The sequence below is a fragment of the Octopus sinensis genome, linkage group LG1 (assembly GCF_006345805.1).
Source record: "Octopus sinensis linkage group LG1, ASM634580v1, whole genome shotgun sequence".
Classification (NCBI taxonomy): Eukaryota; Metazoa; Mollusca; class Cephalopoda; order Octopoda; family Octopodidae; genus Octopus; species Octopus sinensis.
Window position 1 is genome coordinate 42619332 of NC_042997.1, and position 14782 is coordinate 42634113.

The 14782-nt window shown below is 39.4% G+C and overlaps 1 protein-coding gene across 1 annotated transcript in view; it reads left to right on the forward strand.

Moving 5' to 3' along the window:
• LOC115215022 (sperm-associated antigen 6-like) overlaps positions 1-14782 on the forward strand; it is a 31517-nt gene that overhangs the window by 2579 nt on the left and 14156 nt on the right. The window contains exons 2-3 of the mRNA XM_029784147.2: positions 12333-12595; positions 13480-13663. Of these exons, the coding sequence (XP_029640007.1) occupies positions 12333-12595; positions 13480-13663 (447 nt within the window). The remainder of the gene's footprint in view (positions 1-12332; positions 12596-13479; positions 13664-14782) is intronic.

Below are 14782 nucleotides of genomic sequence, written 5' to 3' on the forward strand. Positions count from 1 at the left end.
AGGCGGCACTGGCATTGACCCACGCATGGATAGTGCATATTGCATGCCACTAGCATAGGAGCCAGTCAGGCAGTACTGGCATTGGCCGACGCTAAATGATGATGATGATGATATATATATAATAGTGTACATTTAAACACAACAGGCAGTTTTTACATGCTAGAAGAAGTAGTCAAAATGACCAAAATGACATTTAAGAACAATCTTCAAAAGGAATGAAAAATAAAAACTTTTACCTTGTTATTTTAATCCGGTTTCAAAATTTTTTTAGCAAATAAAATAATTTGCTAGGCGAAATTTCTCATCAGTGACCACACCATAACACTAACATATAATTAAGAGACAAATAACACGTGTCTCATCATTATACATTAATATTTTTCAAATTCACAGCACAAGTGCAGTTTCAGTATATATATATATATATATATATATCATCATCATCATTTAACGATATATATATATATATAGATATATATATATACACTCACATATATACATATATATATGAATAAATGAAAGAATGGAGTCGAACAAAGATGTTAACAAAATTCCTTTACTCTCGACATATGTTTCGAATTTTCCATGCTGACGATAAACATAGGATAATTCATTCACCTATTTATATATATATATATATATATATATATATATATATACACCAGCCAAAGAAAATATGGACACATACTAACAATATTCTTAACAATTAAACCTGGAAAAGTAGAGGACAAGAAAAAACTCGTTAAAATTAGAACTTAAAGTATTGCTACCAAAATTAAAATTAAAAAGTATCTCTTAGTTACTTTTTCAAATTTTTTAAAATTCAATTAATTTCACTTTTCCTTTTTATTTTAATTTTATTTTTTGTACTAAATGAATTAATAAAAAAAAATTTAATTTTAATTTTAGCAGCAATATTTTAAGCTCTAAGTTTAAAGAGTTTTTTCTTGTCCAGGTTTAATTATTAAGAATATTGTTAGTATGCATCTGCATTTTTCATTGGCTAGTCCAGTGTCTTTACTGGCATTGCAGTAATAGTAAAATTTTAATTAAAAATATATAAAATTACCACTTTTTGCAGTCATTTTAAAAAATTTTATCAAACAATCTTGTTATTAAAATAATTTATTCAAAAATGGACTTTAAAAAGCTATACTACAAAAATTTGAGCAAACATTTTAAAATTTTTTATAAAAGATAGTTTAGACTAATAAAATTTTCTACGAATATATGTTATATCATGTAGATTCCGAATATACTAATATTTTTTTTTGGGGGGGAGTGTTTTAGGAGGGGTTGGGGTGAGGAATTTCGGAAAATTCACCGGAGTTCACTTCAATTCATCTTAACTTTCAAGAAAATGGATATTTTTTAATGAAAGTCGTCCATATTTCCTTTTCCTTTTCTCCGTTTTGTGCTTTTGTGCATCCATAGATTTCTAATACACACACACACACACACCACACACACACACACCACACACACACCACACACACACACACACACATGTAATAAAAAAAGTTCAAACGGGGAATTATTCCATTCAATGTTTATTATAGAGATTATGCAACGAATTATACTTTACACTTGTATATTTAACTGTGCGTGTATATTCCTGATTTTGGCTTCTGGTGTCTTCTGCCTTTCTATTAGAAACGTTTACTTGGGAATTTACTTAAAGTGAAAAAGAAAAATCGTATGCAACAGATCTCTGAGATCATGGGCCAGGACGTCGGAGGGGTCCCCAGCATCAGTGTCGGCGACCACAGCTTGCAGGTGGTGAACGAGTTCACTTACCTGGGATCGACGGTCTCCAGCAGCCTGTCCCTCGAGCCGGAGCTGAACAGACGGATTGGGAAGGCTGCTGCTACCATGGCTAAGCTCTCCAGGAGAGTGTGGGAAAACAACATGCTCACAATAACCACCAAGATCGCAGTGTACCGAGCCTGCGTGCTGAGCACCCTACTCTACGGCAGCGAGAGCTGGACAACATACACCCGGCAGGAATGCCGCCTCAGCGGCTTCCACATGCGGTGTCTTCCACGGATCCTGGCATCTCCTGTCGAAGGACCTAGTACCAAACGGAGTCATCCTGGAACAGACTAATATGCCAAGCATGTATGCCCTCCTCGTGCGGAGACGACTGCGCTGGCTCGGACACGTCTGCCGCATGCAGGACGGTCGCATGCCTAAAGACATCCTGTACAGCGAACTCACCACGGGATCTCGACCCAAGGGACGTCCACAGCTACGATACAGGGATGTGTGCAAGCGCGACCTGAGGACTGCCAACATCTGTGTGGACACGTGGGAGGAACAGCTGCTGACCGCTCTGCCTGGCGTCGGACGGTGAGGAAAGGCGTTCCATGGCTGAGGAGAGAGAGCACAGCTGTGGTTGGACAGGCGGGACAGGAGGAGGACAACTGCAGCAACACCCCACACGTACCCATCGATGTTCGTGTGCAGCAACTGTACCAAGGACTGCCACTCTAGAATTGGACTGTGCAGTCACAGCAGACGCTGCACATCATCAAAGTAGGCCCCACCCTTGGCGCAACCCATTGTCTATCAAGACAGACGGGGAATAAGAATAAGAAATGCAACAGATATGAGTCTTAATAACATATTTCTGTGTACCAGACCTTTAGCTGTTATTTTTAGCATAACGAGTCTTCTGGTGAGGGCTTCATTTGCCTGTTTGTTGCTTCAGTAGAAATCTACGGATGCACAAACGCAAAAAAAAAAAAACGGAGAAAATGAAACAAATATGGACGACTTGTTCCGAAACACACCCGACTGGAGAACAGTTCTCAAAAATAACCCTCAATTGTTTTCCCCTAAAATTCCTATGTTCTCAGCATCTACATAGTCCGAGGTATATTTGTAGAGGTATTCATAAAAAAAAATATCCATTTTCTTGAATTGAAGTGGACTCTGGTGAATTTTCCGAAATTCCCCACCCAACCCTTCCTAAAACACTTTCTCCCCCCCCCCCCTCAATTTTGTATATTCGGAATCTACATGATATAACACATATTCGTAGAAAATTAGATGAAAAAGTATCCCTTTTTCTGAAAGTTATGATCATCTAAATTCGGTGAGAGAGGTGAGGACAGAAATCTGTAGTCATGCTTGAGTAGTGTCCCTTTAATATCACACAAAAATTGATAAAAATTTGAGAATTAAAATTAAATATCTTTTTTTCTACTTCATTAAATTTTCCGAAACCTTTACCAATATATTCCTTTAACATTTCTCTTTCATATTAATATCAATATGATAATTCTTAATCAAAATTAAAAGAATGGTATGGATTCAAAGTGTCGATGTAAGGCGTTACTACCCGTCAGTCAACCAGTTTGGTCCATACATTTTTTCCTCTTAACTTTTGTTCTGCTGCTGCACCAGTTTTTAAGTATTTTAAGATTTTAAGCATTTAAGTATTAATGTAACTTATCACTAGTCAAACTTAATTCAAAAAACTAAATTTGATTTCGATTAAAACTGAATTAGTGAGACTGCTTGGAAGATGCCATCTGTGACAAAAAGAGCAACGTTAAGAATATTATTTGACTTCTACCGTAGTTGAATGATGATGATGATCATCATCATCATCGTTTAACGTCCGTTCTCCATGCTAGCATGGGTTTGACGGTTCGATCGAGGATCTTGGAAGCCAGAAGGCTGCACCAGGCTCCAGTCTTATCTGGCAATGTTTCTACAGCTGGATGCCCTTCCTAACGCCAACCACTCCGTGAGTGTAGTGGGTGCTTTTTACGTGCCACCCGCACAGGTGCCAGGCGAGGCTGGCAACGGCCACGGTCGGATTGGTGTAATTTACGTGCTAAATCATAGACTCATCGTAAACGCGCGCTAATACCCAGACGGGCTCGATATGAATCACGACTATAAGATACCCGGTTTTGGTTAAACTGCACCGCAAACTGTGGGAGTAGTTAGGAATCTAAATCGTAGGAGACAGACACACAACCTCACTTTTATATATAAAGATTTCCTCTATTTACATAATATTGAGGTCTCTTTCTTTCTTTTGTTATCTTACTGTTTTTACCAATATACATATATATATATATATATATAATATATATATATATAATATATATATAGTTACAGAGATGTACTTGCATAGCAAGTGACTTGATCTGAGATCGTGTGCTGGAATGAAAACAGTTGCAGCGTTGAAGGTGTTTATAAGCCATTTAAGAAACACACAAAAACCGTTAGATTCACTTCAACATTTAAATTTAATTTGTCAAAATATTTTCGTCGCTTTGAGACCGCGACCTGTTAGCACGATATTTTTGTCAGTGAACAGGTCGCGGTCTCAAAGCGAGGAAAATATTTTGGCAAATTAAATTTAAATGTTGAAGTGAATCTAACGGTTTTTGTGTGTTTCTTAAATGGCTTACAAACACCTTCCACGCTGCAATATATATATACACACATATATATATATGTATGTATGTATGTGTGTATATGTGTATGCATGTATGTGTGTGTGTGCGTGTCTGTGCTTGTGATTGTCCTCCACCACTGCTTGACAACGAATGTTGGTTTGTTTACATCCCTGTCACCTAGTGGTTTGACAAAGGAAACAGATAGAATAAGTACAATGCTTACAAAAATAAAACTGGAGTTGATTCATTAAACTACAATTCTTCAAGGCATTGCCCCAGCATGGCCACAGACCAATGGCTGGAAAAAGCAGAAGAATAAAAGAATACATTCTCTGCTTTGGTCTTATGTTCAAGGCATGAGAAAGCTTGAGTTTACATGAGAAGGCCTAACAGACCTGGTAGAAACAGCAGCCAAATCTCCCTCAAATCACACCTTACTGTCTTATGTATGTATATATATATGAGCCAATGAGGGGGACCTCTACATGGTAGCTAGACCTGGTAGAAATAGCAGCCAAATTTCCCCCAAATCACACCTTACTGTCTTATCTATGTATATATGTATGTATGAGCCTATGAGGGAGACCCCTACATGGCAGAAATAGCAGCCAAATCTCCCTCAAATCACACCTTACTGTCTTATGTATGTATATATATATATATACAAGCCACTACGGTTATTTAATGTAAAGTCTTCCTCAAATCACTCTCTTGCTATTTACTCTCTTCCAAGAACATTTTCACTCACTCTTATCTCTTAGCTTCCCATACATTTTACTCATGTATCTATCAGCGTCATAGACAGAAACAAATATTACATCGCCATCGCATTCTATTGTCTACCTGTCAACACACACACAGTGAATTAGTTTCATTTTATTTGTTGCACACTGTGTGTGTGCGTTTGCGTGTGGTGTAAACCACATTAAGAAAAGCATTTGACATACACACCAGAATGTGAGTTTTCTCTAAATTTTGCTTAATTGGGGTTGAAATTTTAAAAGCCGGACCTGGCAAAACCCGATGCATTCTACTCTTAAAAATGCTAGGTAAATTGTAATTGAAGAAATCCTATATTGTAGATTTCTATAACTGACAAAGGGAGGCAGATAAAATCTGCCTTTTATAATAAGAGATATATATATATGTAGTTATATAAGAAGGCGGCGAGCTGGCAGAAACGTTAGCATGCCGGGCAAAATACTTAGCGGTATTTCGTCTGCCATTACGTTCTGAGTTCAAATTCCACCGAGGTCGACTTTGCCTTTCTTCCTTTCGGGGTCGATTAAATAAGTACCAGTTACGCACTGGGGTCGATGTAATCGACTTAATCCGTTTGTCTGTCCTTGTTTGTCCCCTCTATGTTTAGCCTCTTGTGGGTAATAAAGAAATATATATATGTATATATAAATGTATATATATGTATATGTGTGTATTTATATATTATACTAGCAGTATCGCCCGGCGTTGCTCGGGTTTGTTAGGGAATTAACTATATAAGCATTTTTAGAGAGTTATAGCAAAAAAATGCATTAAAAATGGAATAAAAAGTGATGGTAATTTTTTTTTTAAATCGTTGACTCAGTGTCTTCAAGCCATGAAGTCGTTGTTCTAAAAGAACGCTGGTCTCCTTTACAACGCTTTACGACGTTGATTTCTTTACACTCCCTTCCCCACAGATTCACGAGGGAGAAGCAAACAGGTGCAGATGTGAGCGTGGACGCCAACTCCGCCGCCATCGACACACGAAAAATTATGCATTAAAATGGAATAAAAAATGATGTTAAATTATTTTTAAAATCGTAGACTCATCGTAGACGCACGGGCTCGATATGAATCACGACTATAAGATACCCGAATTTGGTTAAACTGCACCGCAAAATGTGGGAGTAGTTAGGAATCTAAATCGAAGGGGACAGACACTCACACAACTACAGTTTTATATATAGATATATATATATATATATATATCATCATCATCATCATCATCGTTTAACGTCCGTTCTCCATGCTAGCACAGGTTGGACGGTTCAACTGGGGTCTGGGAAGCCAGGAGGCTGCACGAGGCTCCAGTCTGATCTTGCAGTGTTTCTACAGCTGGATGCTCTTCCTAACGCCAACCACTCCGAGAGTGTAGTTGGTACTTTTTATGTGCCAGGCGAGGCTGGCAACGGCCACGATCGGATTGGTGCATTTTACGTGCCACCAGCACAGAAGCCAGTCAAGGCGGCGCTGGCATCGAGGCGGCGCTGGCATCGAGGTGGTGCTGGCATCGAGGCGGCGCTGGCATCGAGGCGAAGCTGGCATCAAGGTAGCGCTGGCATCGAGGCGGCGCTGGCATCGAGGTGGGGCTGGCATCGAGGCGGTGCTGGCATCCAGGCGGTGCTGGCATCGAGGCGGTGCTGGCATCGAGGCGGCACTGGCATCCAGGCGACGCTGGCATCGAGGTGGGGCTGGCATCGAGGCAGCGCTGGCATCGAGGTGGGGCTGGCATCGAGGCGGTGCTGGCATCCAGGCGACGCTGGCATCGAGGTGGGGCTGGCATCCAGGCGGTGCTGGCATCGAGGCGGTGCTGGCATCCAGGCGACGCTGGCATCGAGGTGGGGCTGGCATCGAGGCGGTGCTGGCATCCAGGCGACGCTGGCATTGAGGTGGCGCTGGCATCGAGGTGGTGGTGGCATCGTATATACATAAAGATGCAGCATAGAATTTTGTCAGTGAACAGGTCACGGTCTCAAAGCAACAAAAATATTATTTTGACAAATTAAATTTAAATGTTGAAGTGAATCTAACAGTTTTTGTGTGTTTCTTAAATGGTTTATAAACACCTTCCATGCTGCAATTGTTTTTATTCTTGCATATATATATATATATATATATATATATATTAATATTGAAAAACAACCTTTTTCAAATATATATATGTATGTATATATGTTTGTATGTATATATACATACATATATAAGTAAGTTATTTCATTATGTTGGTTTCAAATTTTGGCACGAGGCCAGAGGGTAAGTCAACTACATCAACTCTGGTCTTAACAGATATTTATTTTATCAACTTGAAAGGATGAAAGACAATTCTACTAGCTGGTCGCCTGAAGTTATTCCATTATATTGAACATTGGAAGGTGGCGAGTTGGCAGAAACATTACCATGCCAGGTGAAATGCTTAGCGGTATTTCGTCTGTCTTTATGCTCAGAGTTCAAATTCCGCCAAGGTCAACTTTGCCTTTCCTCCTTTCGGGGTTGATAAATTAATCACCAGTTGTGTACTGGGATCGATCTAATTGATTGCCCCCACTCCGTCCCCCAAAATTTCAGGCCTTGTGCCTAGAGTATAAAATATTATACTGAGTGTTGGGCCTGATGGAGGCAAAATAAACGAGTTCCTTTCAAGCATTGGGCTTCCTGGAGGCAAAGTGGTCAAGCTCCTGAGCCACATGGAGGCAAAGTAGCTGAGTTCCTTTCGAGTGTTGGGCCTCACAGAGGCAAGGTTACTGAGTTTCTTTCGAATGGGCCTCACAGAAGCAAGATGGCTGGGTTTCTTTCAAGAATTGGGCCTCATGGGGCCAATGTGGCCAATGGGGCTGAGCTTGTTTTGAGTGTTGGGCTTCACAGAGACAATGACCAAGACCTTTGGCATTATGTCATGCTTCAGAAGAGCCATCAAGCCAAGTAAAATCACGGTCATTCATGACAGATACTGGTGTGACACAAATGGCACCTGTGCCAAGGGGCATGTAAAAGCACCCGTTACACTCTCAGAGTGGTTGGCATTCGGAAGGGCATCCAGCCATAGAAAGCCATGCCAAATCAGACTAATCCTGGCACAGCCTTGCAGCGTGCCAGCTCAGTCTAACCATCCAACCCCATGCCAGCATGGACAACTAATGCTAAATGATGATGATGATGATGATGATATATGTATGTGTGTATGTGTGTATGTTTGTGTCTCCTACCAATGACTGTGTGGTAGTTGTCAATGGGTGTCACTGTCATATAAGCAGGATCAGTCTTTTTTCGCTATTCTCCAAAAACATGTCCAGACATGGGGAAATATTACCTTGCTTGGAAACGGGAGGGTTGGCAACAGGAAGAGCATCTGGCTGTTGAAAATTGGCCTCAATCAACTCTACAAACCTGGATATGCAAATGTTAAAACAATGAGGATTACTGTGATGATGATATATAATATATATCCTTTGTTGCCAGCCTCGCCTGGCCCCCGTGCCGGTGGCACATAAAAGCACCATCCGTTCGTGTCCGTTGCCAGCCTCGCCTGGCCCCCGTGCCGGTGGCACGTAAAAACACCATCCGTTCGTGGCCATTTGCCAGCTCCGTCTGGCACCTGTGCGGGTGGCACGTAAAAAGCACCCACTACACTCACGGAGTGGTTGGTGTTAGGAAGGGCATCCAGCCGTAGAAACACTGCCAGATCAGACTGGGCCTGATGCGGCCTTCTGGCTTCACAGACCCCAGTTGAACCGTCCAACCCATGCTAGCATGGAAAGCGGACGCTAAATGATGATGATGATGATGATAACTTTGTTTCTCTCTCTAACTCTCTCTTCGTGTGTATCATCATCATCATCATCATCATCATCATCATCATTTGACATTTGGATGGTTTGACAAGGATCTGATGTGTCCAGAGACTGCCTCATGCTTCAGTGTTCTGTTTTGGCATGGTTTCTACGGCTGGATGCCTTTCGTAATGTCAGCCACTTTACAGTGTGTACTGGGTGTTCTATTTCATACCACCAGCACTTTTGAGGTCACTATGTAGCTCACAAGTCTACAAAACCTGAGGTGGGGATCCGTCCTTATGTTAGATGGGAGTTAAGGTACAAAGGAAGAGCTTGAGGTAGAAGAGGCCCTTGTTGTAGAGGAGCTACATGGTACTCACACTTAGGGGAGAGAGCGAGAACAAATTGGTGGAATCTCCAAAGAGATAAACTGTGGTGATGAGGTGGTCCAGGTGGCACCTCAAGGTATGAGATGAGTAGTTGTGAGTTGGGACCGAGAAGCTGGGAGTTTGTGTGGGTGGGGATTTGTAGGAGTATGAGGAGGTGGAGAGCTAGGGAAAATGGGAGAGGAGGAGGAGGTAGGCAACATTTTTAAAGATTGGGAAGGAATGAAGGCTGGGAGGTGCACATGTTGGGGAAGGTAGATGGATGCTGGCAGCAGGATTGTAATGATGATAGAGTTGAGAGTGGGAGGAGAAAGATTATCTGTTTGGATAGGCTGAAGGAGCGGTGGAGAGAGAGAGAGAGAGAGAGAGAGAGAGAGGGAGGGAGGCACAGTGCATAAAAATAGTTAATTTGGGGGTTAGAGTGGGTGTGGGGGCTGGGACTAAAGTAACATGGATGTAGAGAACAATATTCATGGATAGCTAACAAGTGAAATGGTTTTGGACAACAAGAAAAGTGATATTAGGAAGGGTGGGAGAGATGTGGGTGGGGTACATGGCTCATTGGCTGGAGCATCAGACTCCCAATCATGAGGTAGTATGTTCAATTCCTGGACCGGGCTGCGTGTTATGTTTTTGAGCAAGATACTTTATTTCACGTTGCTCCAGTTCACTCAGCTGTAGAAATGAGTTACTATGTCACTGGTGCCAAGCTGTATCGGCCCCTTTGCCTTTCCCTTGGATAACATCGGTGGCATGGAGAGGGGAGGATGGAATGCATGGATAACTTGTGTCTAGGAGGGTAACTTTCTAGGTGCAATCCCATCGTCATTTATGACCAAAGAGGGTCTTTACCCTTTAAATGAGATTTATAAAACTTATTAGTCTTTGGTTGACATGACTTCTTGATTCTTTTGTCCATTTCTCCTCCATTTCTACTCCACCCAGCCTTTCATTCACCCTGTTTTAAAATAAATTCATTTCCCCTATCTTAAAATATAATAGCACCTAGGTAACAGGTAACATCAGTGGAGCAGATTTAAACAACAGCAGAAACTTGAAATAGATCAGCATCATATCCAGAAGAACAACTAACATCAATTTAATACCATGAGACCAGAACTAAGTTCTGGTCTAGTATAAGTTCTTCAGGTGTTTGAAGACATTTACAAAGTAAGAAAACAGCACAGCTCCCATGACTTCAGGAAACATTTTTTCACGCTGAGAGTTGCTGAAGCATGGAACAAACTGCCGGCATCAGTTGTTAGTTGTCGGAGCACTGCAACCTTCAAAACTTCCATGCTTCCTGAGATTTGCCAACACTACACTTGATTTTCTCCCCTTCATACACACACAAGCATGTATCTGACTCATACATTGTTCGCTTTCCAGACATTTCTACATTACTGCATGTACTTTATACACACTTTCTGACAAGTTGTGGTGCACCTGAGCACTGTATACAATAATTTCATTATATTATATTATATATACTTGTTTATATCAGGTAGAGAAGATTCACCATCAATAATGACAGAAGAACTGTAATTTTAAATTAAGTAATCCCTTTTAGCTCGTGGGTTGTGTCTCTTGCCCTTTTAATACAAATTTTGCTTCTCGTGATTTGCATATAAAATGATGGAAATGATACCAAAAACAAGCTTTTGATTAATAGCAACATTTTATTCTTCAGCTAAATAAAATTATACAACGAACCAAATTAATTGATCACAAAGAAATGTGGACTGTAGAAGATCATTCATAGATGGCTTTTCAAGCTCAGTCAAACTTGGTTAAACATGCTTCAACAGGAATGAAAATAATAGTGTGACATGGCTTCCTGAAAGCAAACTCTCCTCTTTGATAAAATGAGAAACTTCATGCTATTTATTAACAAAAAATGGCTCACACCAACATTTAGAATTTGCCATGTTTGGTGGACTATTGCACAACACGTTTGGATGTACATTCCATATCTCATGTAAAACCAGACCATTCCAAATGCCTGACTTGACAATAATAATAATAATAATGAAATTATTGTATACAGTGCTCAGGTGCACCACAACTTGTCAGAAAGTGCATATAAAGTACATGCAGTAATGTAGAAATGTCTGGAAAGCGAACAATGTATGAGTCAGATACATGCTTGCATGTGTATGGAGGGGAGAAAATCAGGTGTAGTGTTGGCGAATCTCAGAAAGCATGGAAGTTTTGAAGGATGCAGTGCTCCGACAACTAACAACTGATACCGGCAGTTTGTTCCATGCTTCAGCAACTCTCAGCGTGAAAAAATGTTTCCTGAAGTCATGGGAGCTGTGCTGTTTTCTTACTTTGTAAATATGTCCACGGGTGTTAGATGGGTGGAGTTTGAAAAGGTGCTCAGAGTTATTGTTTGTAAGATGGTTAATAATTTTATGGGTGTCTGCCAAGTCAGCTGCCAGACGTCGGAGTTTCAATGTGTCCATGCCCAGGGAAGTAAGGCGTTCAATGTATCTCAGCATCTATGATTGGTCATATGACCAATCATTAGAGACTTAGGCATGGAACCATTTTCAGAGGACTTAAGTCTAAACATGCAATTATAAAATTACTCTCCCTACTTACTTTTAAACTATAAAATGTGGAACCATTTGTCACTGGCCTGCCAATGTAAATACCATTGGCTGTATTCACTACACATACAGCATTTCACAACTGCAGGCAATGAGGTGTATTAAATGTTTAAAGGATATTACCTTCAGTATCTTCATGTTCACAGGTTTGTTGTTTCATTATTTATTTTCACACTTGAATATGATACTCTCCAGCTTTCACTTTGATTTTTTATTATATCAAATTTCTGACATAACACATGAGTAAATGTGGTAACTATTTGGAAGTGGATGTGTGATTTGCTATATCACACATTAGATAAACATTCTCACAAAATTATAAAAACCAGAAACAATTCACTACATGCTATTCACAAAAATTTGTTTCTTTTATATCTATTCCAGTTTTTGAACAGTATCAGAAAGACCGCACCAAATTTGTCCAAACTATAGCTGAGTTGGCATCACGTCCGCAACACATAGAGACATTACAAAATGCTGGTATTATGTCACTACTGCGGCCACTCCTTTTGGATATTGTACCAACTGTCCAGCACACTGCTGCTCTAGCTCTAGGTAGACTTGCCAACTACAGTGAAGAACTGGCTGAAGCTGTGGTGAAAGGGGACATATTGCCTCAACTTGTTTATTCTTTGGCTGAACAAAATGTAAGGCCCACCTCTTTATCTAGCTTTTGTATTGTCCTCATTACCAATCATTCATCATAGTCATCACCACCGCAACCATATTTTTCATCATTCTCATTATCTACTATCATTCACCACTAGCAGCACTACCACCAAAACCACCACCACCACCATACATTTTTTCCTTTAACTTTTGTTCTACTGCACCAGATATTAAATATTTTACGTCTAAATGTAGCTTATCACTAGTCAAAATAATTCACAAAAACTAAATTTGATTTTGATTAAAACTGAATTAGTGAGATTGTTTGGAAGACACCAACTGCAACAAAAAAGCTACATTAAGAGTATTATTCAACTGCTACCATAGCTGAAATGATAGTCGAATGATATGTATATATATATAATAATAATATGAGGGAATATTATTCCAAACTTACAGGGAAAAATTCAATTTAGAAATACTAAATCAAATTTCACAAAATATAATATACATATAAATTAGAAAAACCCACCTTTTATCAATTCAAAATGAAAAATTAAATTACACCATCTAGAAAATTACGTATAATAGAAATATTAAATATAAAAAATATACCAATGATTAAGTAATGTGCAAAATAATAAATAAAACGTATGTATTTGGTAGAATAACGACACGTGTTTCGTGGCTATATTTAAGAAATGATTATAATAAAAATATTAGCAGTAGTAGTAAAATCGCTTCAATATAAATATAGCCACTCATCAGGTTAAAAATAACTACAATAATAAAATAATTAATTAATAAATATACATAAATAATCTTTTAAAATATAAATATATTCTTTAAAATAGAAATCTCTCTCTCTCTGTATATATATAAACATATAAAACACTCATATTTATTTGTTATTCTTTGACAGAGATTCTATAAAAAGTCTGCAGCATTTGTCCTTCGAGCTGTTGCTAAACATTCTCCAAGTCTAGCTAAGGCTGTAGTAAACAGTGGTGCCCTTGAATCTCTGGCTGTTTGTTTAGAAGAGTTTGACCCTGAAGTTAAAGAGTCTGCTGCCTGGGCATTTGGATATATTGCTGCACACAACGCAGGTAAATTTATTCACACCTATTTCACCACATGCATCTAATAGTCAAACCTGGTCAATTAAATTCTTGTATTTTGTAGTTTTGATTTTTTAATTTTTATTTCAGATCTGTTATATTTATATTTTAATGAATGAACTATGATGTATATTAGAATAAAAACTTGCTGAAGTAGAAGATAACATAAATAACCTAACTAAGCACTTCTTATTTCTCTTGCCTCAGTTCTGATTCCACTAGAGTTGGGTGACTTAAAGCTATGCAGTATAAAATATGCTCCTTTAGTCTGAAAGAGTTTTCTATAGGCTAATGTTTCATGAAGCTCTAGCTTCATTGTATTAAATGGATGAGAAAAAACTAGCCATTGGATGTTCGGTCATAGACAGTAACCATGGTGCATCTAGTAACTTTTCCAAACTTAGGAAACATAGAATTAACCATGAGCTCAGAAACAGCTTGATTTTCATCTTCTAGGATCAAAGTAAATTTAGAGTAGGAATTTTTTTCTCTTACTTGGTTTGAAAGAAAAGGGCCATGTTCATAATGTTCACCGGTCGTCTGGGACTGGGAAGATTAATGTTATCAAAGTTCTGGTTATCCTGTTGCAAGTCATTGACTGCAAGAAAGGCATGAACAGAAAGGGAATTTCAGTGAACAAAGGTTCTGGGGAGGAAGAACTGGGTGTAGTAGTTAGTGTGGGACTTGATGGGGGCTGACGACAAAATGAGAAACAGAAGAAAAGGAGGCGAGTAAGCGTAGAGCACCTGAGTAAAGGTGGACTGAAACTAGCTTGCTCTGAGAAGAGGCCATTGTAGTAATAGTGGAAAAGGTAGAAAGTGAGAGACAGAATGTCTGTGTTAAAGATTGGAGTCTGTCTGTGGGTGACTTCATGCGGTTAGCAGGAATAGGATTTTTCTTTTATTTGTTTATGGTCTAAAAAAGGTATGGGGAAACTGCAACCTGTAGGACTTTCAGAATGGGATGCCTGACTAAAACAAATTACCTTGAAAATACTTTTAGTAGTGTGGTCCACATGATGATGAGTTATGTCTCATGCAGCCAGCTTCTTGGAAAATGTTGCCCATGCCTGGTCTACAATGTGTGTAACACCAGCAGTAGCAGCAG